The 24,538-nt window shown below is 42.4% G+C and overlaps 1 protein-coding gene across 2 annotated transcripts in view; it reads right to left on the bottom strand.

Annotated features, from left to right (window-relative positions):
• Positions 1 to 23,036, bottom strand: part of EYA2 (EYA transcriptional coactivator and phosphatase 2) — an 88,745-nt gene extending 65,709 nt beyond the window's left edge. For both annotated transcript variants that reach the window (XM_077787015.1, XM_077787014.1), the window contains exon 1: positions 22,955 to 23,036. In XM_077787015.1, coding sequence (XP_077643141.1) covers positions 22,955 to 23,019 — 65 coding nt within the window. In that variant the 5' untranslated portion in view covers positions 23,020 to 23,036. The remainder of the gene's footprint in view (positions 1 to 22,954) is intronic.
• Positions 23,037 to 24,538: the final 1,502 nt, after the last annotated feature.

Raw genomic sequence — 24,538 nt, forward strand, 5'->3', positions numbered from 1 at the left:
GCCACGAAACCAGTGTGTTTCTAATTTTTTCTTACCACTTCAGAACCTTTCTCTGCTCTTGTACCCGTGCAGGGAGCAGGCACTGCCTGCAGCTGTCAGAACCAAACAGAAGCCCAAATCTCACATTCCTATTCCCTCCTAGACCACATAACATCCCTCCTCATCCCAGCACCCAACTTCTGCACAGTTAAACTCTGCCTTTAATTCACATTTGGCTGTGTAACTCCTCTGTCCCAGTCATGCCACTCCAGTTGCTCTGCTCCTGTCTGGTACCAGGTTTGTGCATCTCCTGCTGTGCTTCACATGGAGCATGACCAATGTGCTAACCCCTGGACAGCTGCTGGTTTTACAGGCTGTCATCACAAAGACTCCTGTGTGCCTGCTTGGAGGGGCTGGTTCTTCAGGAGCCCAGCATTCATTCCTTCAGTTCAGCTGCAAATATAAGTGTGGAATTGGAACGCCGCAATTCAGAGAACCAGCCTTGCTAAGTTCAGCTTCTAATCACAAACTGGCACTGGGGCATCATCTGATGTCTTAAAATCCTGCACCCTGCACCTCAAACACAGCTCCTGAAGGTTCATAGGGTGCATTTTCAGCAGTAGGTACTGCAGAGTAAATGGGTGCAAAGGTTCTAAACTGCAAGGTCTCACAGGGGAGGACAACATGTGCCAGAATCTCCATCTCCTAAACTCATCTAGGAACTGCTTCCTTAGTGTTCATGTACCAGTGGGTGAAAGCTAAGAAAGACAAAAGTCATTAAGAAAGTAACACAAAATAAGAAGAATGTGTGACACAAGTAAAAAGCCCCTGGGATGTAGGTTTGAGAAAAGCCTTTTGAAATGCTGTGAAGTACTACTGAAAAACAGAATTTCTGAAACTTTTCTGTGTGCTGGATTAAAAAAAAACAAACCAAAAGCACCCCAACAAAACCCACAAAAACTTTCAGTACTATTTCTAAACAAACAAAACAAGTTTCTGCTAGAATTACACTCCATCTAATTCCCTCTAATTCCTGTGGACTGCCCACAAGAACTTGAGTTTCTGGCTTGTCGGAGAAAAGTTAACAACATCTAATTGAAAAAGGCAACATTTTCCTTGTCCTGCCACATACCACTTTGCCAGTAAATATGTGAGACAAATAATTTGAAAAGCATGTACACACACCTTAAGCAAAAGTCCAAGTTATAAGAACAACAGCCTGACAGTGAAAGCTGTAAGTGTTAAGATTTTTCTCAAAGCTAAGCATACACTTTTCCATGCAAGCAGTTGAATAATGGATATTTTAAAGAATAGTTTATTAAGCACAATATAGCATATCTCCTACTCAGCTCTATAAAATATGTCCAGTGCTGCACAAAGCATTAAAAAGCATTTAAATCTGGAACTTGCTAGCATCCACTGGCACAGAAGCAGAATTGAGAGAACTAATCTAACAGCTGTCTGGAAACACAGCAGATTTATACCGAGGGTTTAGTCATTAACTGTAGTTATCTCACTTACACCAGAACACTGAATGAGCAGTGGTGGTCTCTAGATTAGTGCAATGTATGGCAACCCTCAAAATACAGTCCTGGCTCCAGGATGCTGAAATTAATTGCTTTGCTTCTTAGTGGAAGCATTCCAGCCTGGTTAATAAAAAAGTGGAGTCAAAGAAAAAAGCCAAATAAAGGCTATATACAACTCAGTTTATCAAATAGCTGTGCTCAGAATGGGTTTATTAGTCTTCTGCATTGCTAGAGAAATGAATTTGCAGGCTACATACAACTGAAAAATTGGCATGAATTAATAGCCCAACACTTTTTTTGGTTCCTGGTATACATTTTTATTATTTTTTTAAAGGGAAAAGGAGATAACATCAAAGAAACAGAGGCATAAACAGCACTCTTAACTGAATGGAAACTTAAGTCTAAGAATGCAATTGAGATTGCAGTGTATGGCAAATATTGCTAATTGGGTTAGAATTCAAATGTCAAGTTTGGTGAATTCAAGGGAAAAACAGTTGTGTGAATACCACAAGAATCTATTAATAACTGAGCATATAAATGAAATTCTAGAAAGGCTGGCAAAATTACCCCTGGTTGCACCAAAACTTTGGGCTCACGCCAATAAAAGCTCAATGGCTTTTGACATGAGTACTCAGGCGGGTGGAATTCCAGGGGAACTTCACTCCAAAAAGAGGTTTTGCTGTGGCACCTCCTAACACCTCCACTCTTCTTGATGACCATGTGTTCTCCAGAGCTGGAGGACAGCTGAGATGTCACAGACTTGGGAGGCAACTGAAAAACTTCATGTGGATAATTCTTGTGAGGACTGACACTGAAGGTATCAGAAGTCACTCCGTTTTGTCATTCTGACAACAGTAAGGCAAGCTGCTGAGAAGCTTTTCACTGTCATTTTGTTCAACAGTTTTTAAAGACTGATATTTTTAAAGACTGCTATCAAGGACAACACTGAGGTAATGTGAAAGCTGAGCCTGGCTGCTCCTCTCCACCTCCCATCCCCCAGGCCCTTCTCCCTGCAGTTTATTTGGCGGAGAGGCGTTGCACAGAGTCTCATCCAACATTGCTACCCAAGTGTTCCTGAGCACGATTAATTTGCTAAGAATACAAATCTCCAAACAGCACATTAGTCCTGCTGATGATTTATGAAATGCCAGAGATCATTCTCTCACCAGTGATAAGCTCTTTCAAGCTCTTAGTTTTGTATGAAACCTCTTGCAATTTCTAATGTCATTCCCGATTCTGCATCGCTCCCAGACAGGGCAGAGCTGCAGCAAGGATTTCTGTAATGAACTGCAGGTTATGTATACACACAAATAAAATGGAGGGTCAGATTATGAATTCTTGCATACTTCCATATGTAAAAAGCTCAGAGTGTGCTTTGGAGCAGGGACAAGCCTCACTAGGCAAACATTCTGTTTGGGCTGTTCTCCTCCCAGGATGCAAGCACTCACCAGCAATTGCAAAATTAGGGAACGCTTCCTTTTCTCAACTGCTCAAAATATTGTCCTTGGCACCCCAATGGCCTGAGATACAAGAGTAGGGAATCCAAATACTCCGAAGTCCAGAATACTCCAAAGTCTCAGAAACTTCAGTAGTTTTTCATACTTCTTTGCCAGACATTGCCTATGCTGCACAACCCACCTGAAACCCACAACACCCCAGGAGTTACTTCCATCTCAGCATCCCCTTTACCAGAAGCCACTGGTGATACCCAACTGCCCTCAGCTATGATTTTATTCCTTTGATCAATGACATACAGATTGTTTTTCTTTTACAAGTAACACTTGCAGTCAGCTTGTGTTTCCTTGTGTTCATTCTCCACATTTATGAAGACTGTAAGTTATTTTTACCTATGTGGAATAACCACAGATAGCTGCAAATATTTAAGATATGAGATCTTCACTACAACCAGCCAAGAATCCTACAGCTGCTCTTTTTGTTCTGACAAGTTATCCCTTGCTTAACAAAAACACTTCAAAACTGGAACAGTTGGGGTTGATAGGACAGTTTTTGGAACTTCTTCTGAATCTTAAGGGTTGGCATTAGCTACTAATTCCTGTAGCAGTAGGCTACCACGAGACACCTCTGTTGAGTTCTATTTGTTTTCCTGTTGCTGCCTTCCCATAAGTGTGCTGTGTTTCCAAAGGGTGCAGTTCCTCTCTCCCCACTGTATTTACTTGTGCTGAGACATAGTTGGAACTCTATCCAGCTTTGCTGTCTCTAAAACAAGGTGTGCATGCCCAGGGTTAGCCAGGAGGATTTTCCACCTCTGGTGCCTCCAAAGTCCGATGTTTGAACCACCTTGCACACCACAAACTTGGGGTCACTCCAGGCCTGCCCTGCAGTCTTTCCCAGCATAGAAACAAGTCAGTCTGGTCAGGCTTCTATCCATAAACAAGTGATTTTTAGTTGGTAAAAAACTTCTCAGTCCTGTCGTTATTCCTCATGCACATCTGTGTCACTGAAATATTTCAAACAAACAACTCAGTAATGTCATGTATTTCTCTGCCCTGTTCCAAGTGTAGAATCTTCTCTAAAGTTCTCAAGGTTATGATATTGCACTAAGAAAACTTCACATCGCCTCCAAGTTATTATTGCAAGCCAGTGAGAGGTATAAAATCTGAATTTAGAACCTGGGTACAAGAGAAGTAACAAGCAGGAGCAAACAAGATTTAGTAATTTGTTATGAAATCCAGACCTTCCATTCCTATAATAATGAGCAATCTGGAATGGAACTGCATATATACTACCCACATATTTGCATTCTTTTTACTTTATCATTAAAACTGATTAATGTGTGTGCATTTAACATTAGGGCACTGTCAGTTATAAAACAAGACTTGTACATTTGACAGAAAAGCCATTTCAAACCTGCAGTTTGTTTTGTAGATCAGTATAACTCTGGTTGCATTTAATAAACGTGAGAAACAGAAAATTTTACATATACTTGTTTAAATGTACTACTGTGCTCAGACATGCCTCAGAGGTTTGGTTGTTTCAGCTCTACAGTTCTGCCCACAAGCTGGTAAAACCATTATTGCCAGAAAAACCTCACAGGAGCAATAGAAGAAACAAACAAACAAACCCAAGAGCCCACAAAAAGCTAAAATCAAAACAACCTATCTTCATCTGCATACACAGTCTGACTGAAAAATACACAATGCAATCAAGCTACAATTAGCTCCTGATACCATCAGCAACCTCTGATGCCAGAGATCACCTGCAGTGCATGAGGCTTTTAAAACTAAACATTTCTTTTCACTCTGGGCTCTGTCTTGACTCTCTGCTTGCAGCCCAACATGAATTTTAACTCCAGGCACAGAGGTGAGGCTGTGGGACCAACACTGATCCACTCCTGGAAGCAGAAATGCTTGAGCAAAGGTGAGGAGGTCGGAAAAGGGCAAAGTCCCAAGTAATTTTAAGTGGTTCAGCTAAGTAGGGAAGGCTAATGGGAAACCATTTTAATTTGTTACAGTCATCCCCCAGTGAATAAAAGGACAACGTTTTTCTTCAGCAGCTTGATTACAAAGCAGTAAATCCCTCTGTGTATATAAAAAGATCTATGAACACTATAGATCAAATGTCAAAAAAAAAAAAAAAGAAAGATTTGTACTTTGTGTTGGGAACAGTTTTAGATACTCAATCATTCTCATTTTTAAATACTTCCAACAATTATTCTCTCCCTAGTAACAGACACATGTAAGTAATTCTGCCATTCTCATCTACAAAGACACAAAGTAGTGACATTTTTGCAGCAAATATTTTTGGACCTTCTCTTTCTATAAACACCTAAGAAACACAGTTTTGTGCACAGAAACATGTAGTCTTTCCCTCTTGTTATTCTTGCTGGTAACAAAAATTTATGCTGCTTCTAGTACTGGCTGCAATCTCTACTTTACAGACTCCAGGCAGCAGCAAACAGGGCACAGCTCAAGGTGACAGTATTCACCAGGAGCAGAAATATCCTGGAGTAAAGAATTATGCCAGAATAGGATTGTTCTCCAGTTGCAGACATGGTTTTTGTGCAGTGTATCAATTTCTTTTCCCTGACAAACTGCCAGTTCTGATAGACCCACAGGCCAGAATACAACCTATTTCACAAACTCATCTAAGATGGGATGGAAAAGCAGTTAAAACAGTGAAAGCTGTAGCTGTACAGCCACAGGTTCTTTTTCAAAAAGAGGAAACTTTTTTAGTCAGAAGCAGGATTTTTAGGCTTAGAAGTAGAATGTTCAGCTATTATGAATTATTAAGCTTTTCTAAAGATCTATAATTCAGAGGCAAACCCAAATATTTGGTTTATTTCTCAACAAAAAACCTGCTCATGACAATTTGTATTTTGTGCCCACATAGTTTTTTTTCTCTGATCACAAGAAATAAATACTCTGAAGAAAGAAGCATTTTAATTACACCTACATTCACAGTAGGTCTTGAACCTCTACCTGCTGCTGCAATCCACAACCACCACACACTGAACCACAAAACTCTTTGTAATGTAAACTCAGCACTGCGTGCTAAATAGTTCTGTCCACTCAGCTTTGCAGAAACCTTCTTGTACTGGGTTTGCCTTTTGATGAGGAACCTCAACCAGTCCTGCAACTGTGGAAACCCTTGAGGTAAAAAATCCTGACAGTCCCCCAGGGACTGCTGAGGAGATGCTACAGCATGGCTCAGCACACACTTGCACCAGGACAAGGCATCCCTGCAGCAGCACAATCACATTACCAATGCTCAGCCACGGGGTGACAAAGCTCCTTGACAGCTTTATTCACCTTTTCTTACTAAAGGATTAAATTCTGCTGCTGGCACCTCAAGTGCACAATGTGTACCTGCTGCCTCAGGCACTCACACCAACAATTCTCCACTCCAGTGTCTTGCACTAACACTTTTTGTGGCATTCTCAACCAGGTTTTGGAGGGGTCAGCTCTGTCTTTAACTTTTCTATACAGAGGCAAAGTTGTAAGTCACATGCAGTGTGATTTTTAAAAGGCTGAATTTTAAAACTTTTAATCCATTTATTGTCAATAACAAATTTTACAGCAGTTTGGACGTGTGATATTGACCCCTGGCCAAAGCAGGCTCTCGTGTTTGTGTTCTGTCTGCCCACAACACTGCCTTGCCACTTCTACTGGCTAAAATGTTCTCTGGTGTGGTTTTGCAGAGTGTCCCTCCCTGCTGTGGGCTACACACCAACAGTTGGGTTCCAGCTCATATCTGGCTCTTTTGAGCTCTTGGGGAGCAAGGGGAAGGAGTGAGAACAACAGGGGATGGGACCCAAATCTAAATAAATCAATGTTTCTTTGATCCTTTGGGATGAGGATGCTGTAAAAACACATGGTTATTAGAGTTGTGATTTTATTGGTTAAAGAGTTGATTTTTGGCACTGTATTTTAGCATGAACTTACATGATGGTACTAAGTACAAAGCGTTCATTCTGTTTGTGGCTGTAAGAATTAATCTCTTCCATGTGCAGAGAGGGTGTGTGATAATTCAGCTGAGATTCCCCTTGGTAGTCCGGGCAAGCACTCACCAGCTGCAGGGCTTTCAACAATGCACAGCAACAGCTCCAAGAACAAATGATGTAACTAACACCCCTCTGAGTGCTACCAAGCAGGGCCAGAGCAGCCTGCTCATTTCAGGATCTTCATCCAAGGAGGTTGTCAGAAACCTGAAAACCTGAAACTAAAAGGTGAGTTTCTTCCTAAACATTCCAACACTTAACTCTGGACTGGATTCAACAGCTAATGGACACTGAATGAAATGGTGTGGTTCTAACAGCTCACATTTGCCTCAGTAATAAGAAAAGGTCTGATCTTGATTATTAAAAATGAAAAACTAATTTGCAATGTTTATGTGGATGGCAGCTTTATATGCATGATAGAAATGCTCCAACTGCCTTTACAATCCAGCTGGAACAAAGTTTTCATTTTTCTTTTTCATGAAATTTCATTTATTATGAGCACTGTGTCTCAGTAAGGCAGCTGTTGGCAGCAAGATGTGAAATTTAAGTTAAGCTGGTTAGTACCAAGAGCCAAGATATAATATGTTTTTGTCAGAGAGAAGTTTTCCTTGTATATATATGCAGTAATTAAAATAGTTTGTAAGTCAATCCTACCAACCTCCCTTGAAGGAAGAGATAATGCTATTTTAAAGTACAATTTACAAATCGCAACAAAAAAAAAAGGGGTTGCTACAGCTCATTTCAGAGAGGTTTCAAGTAGGTAATCCACCAATGACTTCAGAAATTAAGGATACCTGGTCTTCATCACTGTCCTACTAATACAGTGTCAGATTTTGGGCAAGTCACCGCTGACAAGATTCCAAATGGGAATTAAATGAGGATCAGTGTGATACTATTATACACTGAGGATGTCTCACACAGCCTGCACCTGGAGGAAATTGTCCAGGGCTTCCTATGATGGGGCAAGCACCCCTGTCATTCAATGCAAAACCACAATTGTCCTCCAGCTTCTCTGGTTATTACAAAAGAAAGAAGCAGTAAACTTCACATCTTCCTCTGAACCTCCTCTGGAATGTGTTTAAGATGCACATTTCAAAAATACCTACCTAAAACTGCCCTTGGGAAACAGCTGAATGAACAGGACAGGACTTGGCACATGCTGCTGGAAGTTCAAGCCAGGTAAGGGTTGGAATTTTATAAATTAAGTGAATAAAAGAGAACATTAAAAAACCCGTGTAAACTGAAGCATTAAGCTGATCAATCCTCAACAGCTACAAATGACTACTTGCAAATTGGCTTCTTTCCCAAAGTGCTGCCTGGAAGTTCAGTTATCAAGTGTAATTGCAAAATTCTATCATCATCTATCCTGGGATTTGATTAGCTCCTAATGATTGTAAACATTCACAGGCTTTACTACTGACCAAAGACACAAGCCTGTCCCTGGGCCAGCCAACACCTACAGCAGCGACACAAGCCTGACCAACAAATTAATCTTTTACTGTTTTTCTACTCAGCTGGATCAGCAAGTTTATCCAGCCTGCAGCACATCAATGGCCCCATCACTGAGGAGGAGACAGGGACACAGCCAGGCTGAGCAGGACACAGCTCTCAGTCAGAAAATCCAGTCTGGAATTGTGATATATTTTTGTCATACTTGTGATGCACCAACACTCCTGCTTCAGGAGGGTCCCACTGCCCACGGGGTGACTGTAGCTCTACTGCCACCTAAGACAAGCCCAAATTACTGCCCTGTTCAGGTGACAGCTACCTGCACTTCCCTGTAAACACAGGATTACAATTAAATACTCCAACACAGCTGCTGTTGGCACCACTTTTACTGTTATAATGTTAGCTGACAAACAGATTAATTTAATGGCTTTGAGGACTCTGCCCATATCATGCAATCCATAAATTATACTCATGTGCAGACTTTCAAGCAATTCTTATTTAATATCTACTTTAGGTATTTGCAGCACTTCGGGTGTTTACTTACTGTCATGCTTGACAGCCATCTACTGCAGTCAAAAACAGAACCAAAAAGTTCAACTAGAGAACTAGAAAATGAAATTGTATTTAGGGATGGGTGGGAGGTTGCTCACTGACGTTTAGCATCAGTGAACATGGTGGCTGGCTTCAGGGTACTTACAAGTATTTTTAAGCCGAAGAAAGCTTAGCAGGTTCTTTCCTCCAAGCAATTCTTTCTCTGAGGAGTTTTTTAAGGGATAAGCATTGGGATTTGCTCTTCTGAGATTACATGCATTGTTAAAGACAACTGGATCGTATCTCTTTTGTATTGGAAAAAAAAATAAATCTGCCTTGTCAGTATCTAGAGGGTTAAAATCCTCAGATTAAAAATGCACTTAACACATTCAAAAAGATGAGAGCTGGTGGCCATCACTCCACAAGTACTGCCTCCAAATACACACTCACAGATTTACAGCAATATAAAAATACAAGGCTGGCAAGAAACTGAAATGAGAATAAAACACATATGAATCATGCACACAACTAATTAAACATGAAAATTATCTTCACAGTCACTTACCTTCACCATTATAAGTTAACATTCAGCAGAAGAAATCTGAGAAGTGTATTTTAGACATATGCAATCTGGGAGTAATATTTCTTTTAAACTCATGTCAGGATAACACAGCTTCCTTTCCAAGCACTGATTATTTTGGGCTCTCCTAAGTGAAGCGAAAAATGCTTAAGACTGAACACAAGCCTTGGCTGACAGCACTTAAGTGAGCCTGGAAATCTTCAAATTTACTGTGTTGGGAACTGCTGTGCAACTTTCTAGGCTGAGGCTTCAGGGCAAGCCATACCTATATTCCGTCAACTTACAAGTTAAAGAAATCAGATTTTGGCATCTAAACTCTAACTTCCTTTTGCATAAGTAATACACCAACATCTGAGCACCCCTGACTGTTCACTGTCAGGGGACCATGTGAAAAACACCTCAACAAATCACATCCCAGCTATTTCTTCTTTACTAACATTAATTTGCAGTATACAATCCAAATTGCACTTCCAAAAGTCACAAGGGTGTATCAGCCACTTCAGGCACTACAAAAATAAACATGACAAAATTTGGAGCTTGCTTTTCAATGATGCTGAAAAACCTCTCTATGAAATAACTTTCACAAGTATACGCCAAGAGTAATTATAAAATTTTGAGTTCCAGAGACTACAACACTGCAGGTTCCATTCTACTTCTTCTGGTTATAGTATTTGCACCAAGGATGAGAGGATCCACTTGAGGAAAGACAGAGAGCATCGTGTTGGCACAACAAAACCCTTTCATTAAGGAGACATCTGGGCCATTAATAGCAGGCTGCTGGGGAAGGCTGCACCTCGCTAGATTGGGTTTCAAACCAAGTTCTCCATGAGGTGTTGAGCAAAAGAGAACTGGCTGCAAGCAGGACAATGCAGGCCTGGTGGGTTTTGTTTACTGTGCAGCTGAAGGACCACTAGATGATTAATGAAGGGCTGACAGTTTCTTTGTAGAGTAGCAGACAATATTTTGGGGGAAGACTTTGGCTTGTCAGGTTAAACATAAAAACACTTACATAGACTCTCTCTTCTGAGCTCACTGCTGCAGTTCAAATGACTTTTCTAACTTGCTTCCCAGGACAAGAACATAAATGTAAGGCTATTTTGAGGAGAAAAAAGAAGCACAGCAAAATATTAGTTTGCCAGAGTTTCTGACACATTCGTATGTGCGATAACAGCAGCAGCACACGTTCATTGCCACTTTGTTAGCAGCTACAGGCTAATCTTCAGCAAGATCCCTCTCAAAGTAAACCTAATTCCACTGAGAACAGCAGGGTTTTACCCTCCTCAGACAAACTCTGCCCTGCATTCTTCCAGGCTCTTCCTAGGGACAGAGCTGCCATCACCATCATGAATGGCAAGTGGCTCATAAGGAACTGAACACGCCTTCCTTTGGAGCATAAATAAGGTAAAATATGCTGCCATGCAAGCTTAAGGATAACAGCTGAAAACCCCTGAAGCCCAACATATCAAGATAATTGTATATGTTATTTAAGTCTTGGATGCATGATTAAAATCAAGGGGATGGCCACCATTTGTTGGCAAGACCATCTCATCTGTTTCTACACTTTAGATATGAATATCAGTAGAATACAGGTCAACCCCCCCCAACCATTAAAGAAGATTTGGCTTCTGGAGAGGCAGGGAAGAGGAGAAGTCCCCTACAGGAGCCTTTCCAGTCTTCAGAACAGCTACAAATTTTCTGGCAACTTAAAATCAAAAAACACACTTAAGAAAACATATCTGGGAAATGTAAGATCCTGAACATGCAAAAAAAAGAGTCCCTGGTTCAGGAATATACATGTAAAAGACAACACATTTCCCAGCCAGCACATTACCATACAACTACAACTGCATTTTCAATCAAAATCAGTCCTTAAACATCAGTCAAGCACAAGCTCAGTTTTTCATGCAGGATCACTTGTGCCCACAAGATGCCCCAACAGCCTTTGTGCATCAACCCAGACACCCAGACACTTCAGGAGAGGTGAATCTAACTTTAGCACTCAGGTGTCTTAACCTCAGCTGGGAGGCAGGACAAGCAAGGCTGGCTGACTTTCTCTGTCACCCTTCCCTCTCCTCCCCTGCTCTAAACCTGGCAGGAATTCTTGCTGGATGGGATGTGCCACCACTCCATAGCCTGATGTGAGATTTAAAAGTGCTGCTTTTGGACGGCTGCAGCGAAGGGTGGGGGTCTGTCCTGGGCTGCTTCCATCCAACTATACCACAGAGCCACAGCAGAACCTGCCTGAGGCTGATGAAACCTCTGTCAAAAGGCAAATTCCAGCAAGACAGGAAGGAAAAATGTGAGAGAAACAGCCCCAGCTCCTGGAGAAATCTGGACCTGGCTCTCCTGAACAGGGGGAACTGTAGCCTGCACAGCCCACACTGGAGCAAGGGAGAAAGATGAGGAAGGAGTGGTGAAAAGGAAATGCACACTCTGACTGCACTCTCTCACTCCCCAGCCCCCTGGGTAAGGCAGAGGAACTGGGAATGTGGGAGCCAAGCTGAGCCTGGCAAAGGAGGTGGGCAGGACTAAAGTTCTTTCCTTTGTTTCTCACCATCCAACATTACAGTAACTGGCAATCAAGTAACATTTCCCAAGTTGAGTCTGTTTTGCCTGTGATAAGAGGTAGTAAGTGATCTCCCTGTCTTTATGTTGACCCATGAGCTTTTTTTTAATATTTTCTCCCCTGACCTGTTGAGGATGGGGAGTGGATGAGGAGCCAGGTGGACATCTGGCCACCATCAACCCACCACACCTGCAAGAGTGTTTCTTATTCTCCTCAGTGCTCTGACTGAAGAATACACAGTAACTGGAAGAAATGTAGCAAATCCCATAAATTTCCTTTCCAATAATCTCCTCCTGACAGAACATAAAATCTTCCATTTCTCCAACTAACCATAGAACAACTGAGATTAAATCTTCCTAGTGAGAAACAGAACTTTGTTACCATGGCTTGGAGTCTGCAGGACACGCCACGGCTCCCCCTGTGACATAAACACCTTCACCACAAGGTTGTTGGGCAGGTTGTTTCCAACATTCATGGTGTTTGGTGCAGCACTCACTTCTTCCCAAATCTCTAACACTGGAGTCCTAACACTGAATCAGCACTTCTGTCATAGACATCTACTGCAAATTCTCCTCCCGAGCCACTTTTTGGGTTGGACTAAACCAGAAAGTCCTCAAAAAGTAAGAGTGCTGCTGCTGCAGGGTCAGCAGCTCGTTTCTTAAGGGAGAGAGACTGAAATCCTTACTTCACTCTCCCCTGGGACTGCGCTGGCTCATGCTCCCCCTCACTCCAAGCTGTTGGAAACGGCAGCACTGGAAGGACAAGAGCAGAGTTAAAATTTTGTAACTGCAGCAAAAGGCAAAGTGAGGACACCACACCAGTCTCTGAAAACTGGAGTAACTTTCTGTTGGGAAAAATGACTTGTCAAAACACTGATGTGGCAGAAACACCGCACTCGCTGTTGAAAGGTTCAAGCCGCAGATATTCTCCAGCAGCTTTTTCATCCAAGCCTTGGATTCAATTCATTTAACACCGTGATAAAGAATAAAAGCCATTAGTAAGCAGAGTGTGGCTTTTTTTTTTTTAGCAATCCAGTTCCTCCTCCAACAATCACCAGGATGCAATACGTGCAGCTGGGAGCAGAACTGAGCACCAGCCTGGGCACTGCTGCGTGTCAGAGCTCCTCCTCTGGAGTCCTATCGGGTGACTTTCCTCCTCAAACATGTCCTAAAGAATTCCACTGAAGCCTGCAGGTAAAATCCTTCCCCAAGCATTTTGCCCTGATTGATAGCTTTAGAGCCTTCCTTCACACGACTTCGGCTCTTTTCCAGACCTTTCATTTTTTCTTCTTTTTGTAACTGTCTCCAACGGGAAGTTGCACTTGGTTTTTTCACTGTACGTTTCTCTTAGAACTGACATCTCTGCATTGTAATGAAGGAACCCCTGGGTATTAGTGACAAATTAGTCACCAGCTAAAGAATATTTTCTTTTCATTTCTATACCAGGTGGAAGATATTAAAATCTCTAGAGGAATTTCACCTGCTCTGCTACAATAAATCATCACACAATTTTCTTTTAAAGTGACTTAATTTTACTGCCTTTAAAACTTCATCACCATTAAAATAGTCTTCTGAACTCGGTCAGGGAGGCTTTATAGTAAATAGTATGTATTTAATTATACTTGGAAAATTAATGCAATTTCACTTTCATTCTTCAAATGGTGTTTTTAAAATATGGAACTATTCCTTTCTGAGAAGAAAACCCATGTATTACCATAGGTAGGAATTAACAGAAAAATATTTTCCCTTCTTTGTTTAATTATCTAATAAGGAAAAGTATTTAAAAAATCTCCAGAAGACCCCACACAGTCTGCAAAAAAAGGAGAAATATTGCACTCACTATTCTTTGTTGAAGAACTTGTAAAGTAGCAGCCAAAACATTGGGGGAAAAACGTAAAAACACTTAGGTAATTACTGAAGCCACAGGCCACTGAAATACAGCAAAATATTCAGTGAAGACAGAGATTTACCTTTTTTTTTTTCCTAGAAGGCTACAATTTCAGTAATAATATATTATTAAAAAGTTGATTCTCCAAATGTTAACTTTACAACCACACATTTTGTGTCATTACAGTGGGATTTTCTACTTCATAAGACAAATAAATTTATAATCAAAGCTAAATACTACACAAGTGGCTTACAGCTTCTGATTAAATGACTTCATATACTTTTATGTGCTTTTAACCATCAATTAATTAATTTTTCAAATTATAATTAGTTTTTGAATGATAATAAATTAAAATAATTTTTCAAATTATAATAAACTAATTGTTCAAATTATAAGTAAGCCAGTAGCAAAGGAGTTTATTTTACAACACAAGACTGAAATTTAAGAGTCCTGCCCCACCAGCAAAAGGAGGGCATCAATAATTAAAAAAAAAAAAAATCAAAAGTGTATCAATAAATACAGCACACTAAGTCTACAACCAATTGTTTCTTCCTCTATTTGCCAAGAAATGAGAAGAGCAGAAGATCAATTAAGAAGCAGAAATGTAAAACCCAAGCGTTAAACACTACGAGATATTTAAGATCCCACAGTGTTTCTTACAAGTGCAGAGCATCACTCCCCCGCTTGTCCCGGGGGAGTTCCAGCTCCAGTAATTACCTTCTGTCTGCTCACAGAGTTCAAGTTCAAAACAATATTCATTTTCCACTTCCCGTCCTAAAGCAGGGCACGGCGCTTCTGTGCATCGCTCGGTAACCATCCTGCCCCACCACAGACGTGGTTAAACCACTGCACTGATTGAATAATCCTCATTTGTGGCAGGGGGCTGGGGCAAGGAGAAGCCCTGGGCTTTAAGAGGGAAGGTTCAAGCTGAACATCAACGCCTCGAACTTTTAGCAGCAGCATCCTTTATTACACTCAGCTAGAAACCAAGCATTTGTCTCCACACCCCACCCCTAATTTACAAGGGGGCATAAGTGCTGTTTCAGAACTAATCCAGCCCAGAAGGTTTTGCTGCATCTCAAATATTTTACAGCAGACTCACTTGGCTTCCTCAGCCCCCCTCTCCATCTCGTTCTCTTCCTCAAATTATATTCATCTGCTGCAGTGAACAGAAGGATGGCTGCCAAACAAATAATATGAAATCATATATAATGGGCAGAATACGCCTTCCTTCAAACCACAACTTTAAGAGTTTTCAGGTGAAGAGACGCTGAAGAGGGAAAGACAGCAAAGGTCTATGTTCTGTATAGCCACTTTCACAATCTTACATTGCCTTGTTCAGGGTTACACACACTTACAGCATTGCCGAATGATTATGTATTTCTGGTCAGACACCCAAGCTCGCCTCTTATTCAGGGAGAAATGAATTTTATTAAAAACAAGATTCCTCTAGCATAGGTATTTACACAACAGGCCACCAAGGCTACACAGAATAAGGATCTCATAATTTTATTTCAAAAAATAAAAAGAAAAATGCTGTCTGCCTTATTTTCCTGCTGCACACCAAACTCCATCAACACACTTGGGAGTACCAGGTCAGAGAAGTGATACCACAGACTAAGTCATATCTCTGCAAATTTTTGGTGCAGGAGGTTACAAACACTGCTACCAAAAGGGCTGTGGTACCTCCCTCTCTCCACCCAATTCAGATTTACCAGCTTTTTTAACTGCTGCTGGAAACTTTGCTGATTTGCAAATAGGCATTTCAGCGTGGACAGCACAGAAAGATGTTGATTCCACTCTGGTTTTTGCAAGGCTCAGGCACTGAAGAAGTCAGCTGGACTTGCATTGGCAGCAGTTACGATGGGATTTAAAAAAAAAAAAATTAAATATGCACTTTTGCAACAAGTACAAAAGGTTTAAAACTGCTCCCACTCAATAAGGGTTCAACCCTTACTTGAGTGAAATGATTGGGAACTGCAATAAGAGCACGACTGGATCTAATACATTTATGCACAGTTGAACACAAGGAAGGAGAAAATTTATGGATTTTGCTACAAGCATTAAGGCTGACTTACTCCTAACTCTATCTCAGTGAAGAGCAGTAGTATTAACAAAGCACATATCAAATGTAAGCTAGCAAAAAACATGGGTTTATAAATTCAAAAATAAAGTCAGCCTACAAAAATAGAATAAAAAGGAAAATTTGGATACAGTGAAAATAACATTCAAGTTTTACTTTAAAAAGTGTCTTTCAGAAAAAATAGTGCTTTTTAGTTTTTTAAGGGATGGAAAAACAATCTTTTTCAAATAAAAAGTATTGCTCAATTTTAGACAATATTTTGTCTTGTTTCACCCACAGTAGTGGGGAAAAATAATAAATTAACATAGCTTACAAAAACTAAGTACACACTGTCAACATTTACTGAGGATGAAGTATTTTGCAAATACATTTTGACTTGTCTTAGAATCAAAGAACTGTCAAATAGCTGCAATTAAACTCTACGGATGGTAACCGAGCGCAGAAGAGCAGTCGCAAGGGGAATCAAAACTAGTGATACAGATCTATATTCAAAACTGATCAAAGCTATTTCCAAAGTAGCTGTAGGACAATTACACAGCAAACTGCCAAATCCAGTGTGCCATCAAAAGACACGATTTGCAATTGATGGAAAACTTATCTTTAGGACAGCTGATGAGCTCTCTGCGTGGTGCACAGACAGAGCTGTAAATAACTGGGGCCCCCAGACTGCTCTGCTTACTCAACCTATTTAAAAAACAAAAACATTTCAGATGCCTGCCCCACTTTCCCCTCACTGTTTCTTGTGGGTGCCTGAGTAATCCTAGAGGCATGTCCAGTTCTTCAGGCATTTGCTGAGTTTAAGGAACATTCCCCACGTCCCCCTGTTTTTGGAAGTTCTGCTCTGGTTGAGTTTCTCTGTGAAGTCCATTCTTTTCAACATAAACAGAGGCAACTCTCCATGGGTTGACCAGCTACTACCTGGGCTGACCAGTATTAAATACTTTTCTTTATTTAGGATTATTGTTTTTTTGTTGTTTTTTTTTTTTTTTTAGCCAGGCTGCTTTCCTTCTCAAAAGCAGAGATGGCAAACAAGAATTTCTGCATGACGAGACTGAATGTCTACAGTTGGATGTTCAAGCCAACAGCACAAAATTACCCATTTTCTCAAACCTCTCTACACATCTAAGAAGGGGCAATTAAAACTAGAAATTGTTTGATTATTGCAGCCCATAAAAGTAGGAGCCCACAGCCAGGAGCAGGCAGCAGAGAGAAATCCTGTTTGCAGAGAGACATGGCTCTGGTCAAGCTTGAAATCTGTAATGTTGGTTTATGTAAAAACATTCCTGAAGAAGTTTATTATGGTTAAAATAATTCAAGACTTCTATTTCCCTGAATTATTAAGTGGTGTTGCAGCAAAGGCAAGTTGAGCTTCTACCACATATCAATTTCCTCTCCAAAAAGCAGAGGGGAGATGAATGACACCAGCATCTCATGCAGCACTCACGCAAAGACATGGACGTGAAGAAATCTCAGGTTTGCAACCAAATATTTTAAACCTTCATTTCCTTAACAGAAAACCAGCTGGGAATAAGTTAGAAGTGGGCTATCATCAAGGAAGTTCCTAACATCTGAACAGCAAACTTTAATTCCACCAGTCTCTGTGTATCAATAACAAACCCTTCACCAGCTTTTCAAATTGCTACAGCCCAAATCATATGCAGGCTCTCACAGCCTTGAGCCCATTTTCACTCTTTGTATTCAAACCTGGCAACAACAACAAAAAAAACCCCAGCAGTCTTCAAAACCCCACACCCCAACAAAACACGCACCCTGCTTCTACTAAATAAATGTCAGTCAACAAATAGGCACAAATTTCACAATGGCTGAGGTCATTCCCTTTAAGTCATTACGGTTTCTGGGTGAGTTTTCCTGGTGGTTTTAACATTGGTTTCTGTGATTGCAGCTATGCTTATTTATGCATTTAAGGCGTATGATCTAATACACTTAGGTTTAACTACTTCATTCTTTTGACATTCTTTCCAAATTATAAAAAGGATTCTTGGTGTTTTCACTGCCTTGGTAAAGCAACAAAATTGCTGTCCACATAATTTCTTAAAAATACAGAACAGAGTAAGTACTTGTTGAAAATAATTCAAAGGGAAAAAACCCCTACCCCAGACGTTCCCTCCTCCAAGATAACACTTTTGCTCTCACTCTCTCTCTCCCCACCATTCTGAGGGAACTTGCTATTTTTTTAGAAATAGATGTTTTGCTGGCTTTTTAAAAACAATATCCAGGCCATAAGAGTGATCCAGCTACAACTTATAATCAACACAGTAGTTCAGCTTATTTTTTTAAGCCCTTCTATTTTTACTGTTATGCTTTTAAAAAACTGCACATTTGCGGTATGCTTCAGTCACATTACATCTTCCACTGCACTTTGAATTCTACAAGAATGCTCATTTTATTCAGTGCCCTTTGGTTATTATCTACCAGTGATCCTTGCTTGATAAAAATCAAAGAAGGCAATTTTCTACTTTTTTCTAATGGAAATTTAAATTATCTTCTCCCTCCAAGGCACAAAAAGCCCAAAGAGTCCCCATCATCCAAATGAGGATGGAGAAATTCACTGACTTGTAGGAAACATTCAGAAACATTTCCAAGAAGCTGAAATTAAAATTAAAATTGTGCATGGAGATGGGTGGGCACATCTCTCTCCCAGTACTGTGTGCAGTGCATGGCTTTTACCTTATATACAGAAGTCACGGTAAAACATTTTAATTGACCTTTTTAAAATTGAGGCCATGGGTAATTCTGTATTTCTGGAGTCCCTGATATGGTTTTATATGTCCAAGCATGTTTCTAATCAGCAGTAGAAAGAGTGGAGAATCCCCCACAAGCTCTGTGGGGAGAGAAGGGCCCCATCCTGTGCTGCCCCTGCAGAGGAGCTGCCACCTCTTGCACCACCACCAGGTACAGCTGTCCTGAGTCCTGCTCTGACCCAGCCACACCAACAAAACATTTATTCACTGGCACACAGAACAATTTCCCAAGCCATCACTCCCCATCTCCCCAAATCTGTAAAATCCCTCCATCACAGCCACGCACTCTGTGGGTACCACCACAACATCCCAGGCTCCTCTGTCCCCTCCCGCTCCATCCTTTCCAAGCTGCTTCTTCTAACCGAACCCCAGCTACAACAATCCCCCACAAATTACAACAAACCTCCCTTGAAATTCCCCATAAACCTTACCACAGCCCTGCAGCAGACTTCTGGCTTTCCAGAGAGCCTCTGCACCTCGACACCAGGGAAAATACCTCAGCACAGCACTAAGGAAGGGGTTTCCGGACACAGCAGAGGTGACAAACAGAGCGAGAGCAAAGCCAAGATGCCATCTCGACTTCAGGCAAACAACCTCTCCTGACCTCTGGCAGCTCCCACACACTACTAAACAAAAAGTATTCTCTCCATGTTAATGAACCATGTACAATCTAACAGATAACGCTGATGTTAAATAAACATGTTTGTATGTGACTCCTAATGCCAGGACTTAGGCAGCCGCAGACAAATAATTTTAAATGGGAAGGATTACGCCCGTGTAATCTTTCTCATCGCATTTTAGACATCTTTGAAATAATTAAAATACATAATTAAAGCACAACCAGAAAAACTGAATGAAAAGAGGTTTGATTATTTTTAATTAAATATTCACTCTGTGACACACTCATGGAACCATCTTTGCAGTGAACATCACTTTGGATCCAATTTTCCTCTCACAACTCTTGCAGCTGTAAATCAAGATCAACTGAACAGCCTGACAAAGAAGGGAGCTGGACTGGGTTTTGAATGCCATAAAAAAAAAAAAAATCAGAAAATTTAAATCCTTATTCATTTCTTCTCTCTCCTGCTTCAAACCTTGGGTAGCACCAAATCTACCTGCAAATGGCAGCACCTCCAGGCCCCAAATGACCCAACCAAGCAATTATTTGCATCCTAATTGAAGGGCTTATCCTCACCTGATTAAAACAAGGTGTTTGTTAAACATCATTACTTGAGTTAAGATCTGCAAATAAAGATGAAGTATTGTTTTAAGAATTTGACTGCCATGAAACAATTGTTTTCTGATGGGATCTCTTAATGAACAGTCCCAACCAGGATTTTCAGCAGAAAAGGAAGGGAAAGAGATTTGACAAGTTCTCCCTATTCATATCAAAGCGAGCAAAATGCCAAGAGGTTTGAGTACTTACATTTTTTTTAACAGACATATACTAAAAAAACCAAACTTGTATTTTTTTACTAAATTAAGCCACCAAAAAAGGAGGAAGTATTTAAGCCTGCACAACTTTACTTTAGTATATACCATTGTTTATAATTCTGAATATATGTTTTGTTTCTATTTTTCTGTCCTGTTCAATACAATGTGAAATTTAATGAAAATAACATGATTGTTTATCCAGGAAACTCCTCCATGCACTAATCAAATATACATTCTTACTGCTGTGAAAAATACACAGGTACAATGAAACTATACACTGAGAACGGCAGTACGAGATTTCTTTCCCTACATGGTCTACCAAATGACCCCTCCACTTACAGGACATATTTAAAATCTTCATATTAAAACTGAAGCGTTCTATGGCTTATGAAAAGGATTTGACTTTGTAACTTCATTTAACAGTTTGTCCCAAATAAAAGTTACCCCAGCCAGGCAAAGTTAACTCAAAAATATTTTCTTAGCATTCTAAGAACTTCTGCTAGTTTTCACAGATTTATTAAAGCATTTTTCACTGCATAAGTAATCTTAACAATCATTTCCACAGATTAGGTCTAACAACCTGTGAATTTATTGCAGAAGGAATTTACTGCGAGGAATAATTAGTCTTTAGCGCTGTTCATGCTTGTTCTCCGGCTGAAGACACCTTAAGACCATCTGGTTACTGCAAAATTTGGCACAGGAGGAACAAATCTTACCAAAGAGAATTATAGCTGATTTCAGAATAGCTGTTGTACTACTACACATCATAAATAACAGTTGGGAAGACAGCAGAAAATTAGTAACGTCTTTAATTGTTTTCTTTGTCAGCAGTGTGTACACATACATACTGACACACAAACACAGCCACGCAGAATCCAGCCCGATGCCTCGCAGGCTTGAAGTTAAACATGCGACTAATATTTGCAGGATTAATTGCTAAATTATTAAATTTTCAGGGGAAAAAAAGAGAAAAGCATATTAACCAGCTATGCATAGCAACACAGCAACACATGAGACTCTTTAAGGGATATTCTGAGATCGAGTTCCTTGTGTGAATACCTGAGTTTAATTCCTTTTTATAATTCAAGGCATATCCGCACACACCGAGGAGTTGAATATGAGGCTTATTGTTGGAGGGGGAGTTATCAACAACATTTTTATTTCTCCCTAATGAAGCTTTTCTAATGGAACCTAAGGCTGCCAATGTTGTGAGGTATTTGAAACAGGAACCCGTTTCAGAAATTTCAACCAAATAATGGTGATAAGATTAGCGAGTCATGGGAATCGAGTCTCCACGTACTATTTTAAAAGAAAATGAGCTGAGGGGAGTGGGCTAAGCAAAGTAAAGCAAAACAAATTGATGAGTGTAAAACCAAAAGCATACACAACTTGTTATTTAGCCAAATGTTTTGACCTGTTGGTGGGTGAGTAGAAGAGGCAAAAGAGTTACGTGGACAATTTGACTCTGTAACTACACAATTCAATTTTACACCATACATTTAGATTTTATTTTTTTTTTTAATTAAGGGTTTTAAGTTAGAACAATTAAGTCAAGTTATCAGCTGCTCTACCAATCAAGTGAATTTTCACAACATGCTTAAAAAGTTTCTGGAATGTCTCCAAAGCTGTAAGTACTCCTTATTTTCAAGGCATTTGTACTGCAAGTCTTTCCTACTTGCTTGTGTTACATCTGATGCCTTCAAACCAATGCTTTCAAAGCAGAAATAAAAATTCAGTTTTATTAAGGAATGGAAACAATTTCCACACATTAAAAAAAAAAAAAAAAAAAAAAAAAAAGATGAGAAAGAATTTATCCTGTCTGAAGCAACAAGTAACAAAACAATGCAATGCTCAATGTATGAAACTATCTAAGCAGCATTAGTTTAGACACAGAATTACTAGTTTAAATGTGTGCCATGTTTTGTGGACCAGATTGTCCTAATACACACAGACGTGGACTAGCATGAAGAAATTTAGACATGCTTTCTCAATAAACTGGGGGAGAAGAAAGAGGGGGACCCTTCCACGGATGGCATTGCAGAGAGCAGAAGTTCTCAGTAAATTAATAAAGTCCACAAGAGAGACTAAACAATAAACCATTTCTGCCACCGCTTTTAACGGCGCTCAGGGATGCGTGTATTTGATATTGCGCTGAACAAAATTTCTGTTAGTATTTGATATAGACCAATAAACTGTTTATTGGTTCACTACATGCGTTTTAGCAATCACAACTTTATACAAAAGAATACATCATTATTTGAAATGTCTGAACAACAGTAGCTGTATACCATGAATAATTTCCTTCAGAGGCCGTTCACTGGGCTCAAGCACAATTTAACACTCAGAAAAGTTTACTTGAACTGCATAAATCACATACAAGTTTTCCTCAAGGAAGCAGCCGCGGGAAAGCGCAGTGGCGCATTTTATTTAAACGCACTCTTCAGCGATTAAAATCATTAATAAGCGGGGCTCGCTGGACGGTAAAACCGAACCGCGCGCTGCGCAGCAATTAACTCCCTGCGCTAATTCTGGGTCGCGGCTCCGCACGCAGGACCCGCCGCTGCCGCGGAGCCGCTCCGCGCCCGCGCTCCGCCGGAGCCGCCCCGCCGGGCTCCGGGGCTCCGCGCTCCCCGCCCCGCGCCCGCGGAGCCCCGCCGGGCACCCGCCCCCGCGGGCGCGCAGCACCCCTCCCCACTCACCGGCGGTGCAGCGCGGAGCCGCGGCGCTGCGGAGTGTGCGCGCCCGCCGCCGGCGCAGTGAGCATGTGCGAGGCGGGCGCGCATGCCCGCGGAAGGGAGCGGAGCGGAGCGGGGCGGCGGCTCCGCGCCCCGCGCTGCGCCCCGGGCGCGCCCACCGCCCCCTCCCCGCCGCGCCTCCCGCCGGAGCCGCCCGCGGGCTGCGCGGGGCGCGGAGCGCAGCGCCGCGGCCGCTCCGCCGCACCGCGCGGGGGGTTTGCCCTCGGCTCCGTGCCCCGCTGCCCGCCCGGCACGCCCGGCACACCCGGCCCTCCGCCCCCCGCGGCAGCCCGACCCCGGCGCCGCCGGCCCCTCGCAGCGCCGCGGGGCTGCCCCCGTGCCGCCGCCGTCGGGGCGCACCTACCGCACGCCTGGGGCCGCGGCGCGTCCCGGCGCCCGCAGCGCCGCGCTGCCCGCGGTGCCGGGCGGAGGAGGAGCCTCCCGCGGCTCCCGGGGCCGCCCGGCAGCCCCCGCTACTGTCACGGAACTGCCCGAGCCTCCCGGGGCCGCCCGGCAGCCCCCGCTACTGTCACGGAGCTGCCCGCGGCTCCCGGGGCCGCCCGGCAGCCCCCGCTACTGTCACGGAGCTGCCCGAGCCTCCCGCGCTCCCGGGGCCGCCCGGCAGCCCCCGCTACTGTCACGGAGGTACCCGCGCCGCGGGCAGCGCGGAGCCGCTGCTCCCGGGCGCGGGCCGGGCAGCGCTCGTACCGGCGGCAGGTACGCGCCGGCCGCGCTTGCTCCCGCCCGTGGCTATGGTTTGATGTTGGTGCTATCAGCCTCCATCGAGCTGCTGAATTTCTTTCTTTTTGAAAAAAATTCTTTCCGTAGCGCTTGGACGCTTGAATACCATGCGAATACCACCTTGTCTGTAGCCTCTGTTTCCATGAAAACAGTCGCTTTCACTACAGTCCTTGTGTTAAGGGTTTCTAGTGACAATTTTTAAATATCAGTTTAAAAGGAATGGCTTTTGTTGACGTCTATTTTGTCTTAACACGCACAGCCCCACAGAGCCATGGGTCCTGCAGGCACAGCATCACTCACACACGGCGCCTTCTGCACTCAGAGAGCATCACACGGCTCCTGGCTCCCCAGAGGGCGAAAACCTGCCCATAGTTCCCATCACCTCCAACAACACAGAATGGATTTGTGGCCGTACAGAGGTGCTGTCCCATCTCTCATATCAGCATAAAAACAGAGGCAGTCTGGCAAGTGCCCCTTGTGCTCCTGCCTGATGTGCTGGATGCCTCAATCAGGCACCTCATCTGCTTCTTTGCACATCCAAGAGAGCGGCAGGAGGCACCTTCAGATGGTTTATGCTGGGAAGATGGAGCTGGGACATTCCACTGCGTGCCCCTTCCCTGAATCCCCCTTGTGCTGTAACCCCACAAACAGCTTCCCCTTGCTCCTACTGGCCTCATCCCTGCTCTGGTACCAGACAGTTTCCCCCGTCCGCCGGCATACCTGCTCGCTGGGGATGCAGCCTGACCACAGCAGCATTGCAGTGTTTCATTTCCACACCCTGCTCTTCCTCCTTATTTCACCTCCTCA

Source organism: Lonchura striata, chromosome 17 (genome assembly GCF_046129695.1).
Source record: "Lonchura striata isolate bLonStr1 chromosome 17, bLonStr1.mat, whole genome shotgun sequence".
Classification (NCBI taxonomy): domain Eukaryota; kingdom Metazoa; phylum Chordata; class Aves; order Passeriformes; family Estrildidae; genus Lonchura; species Lonchura striata.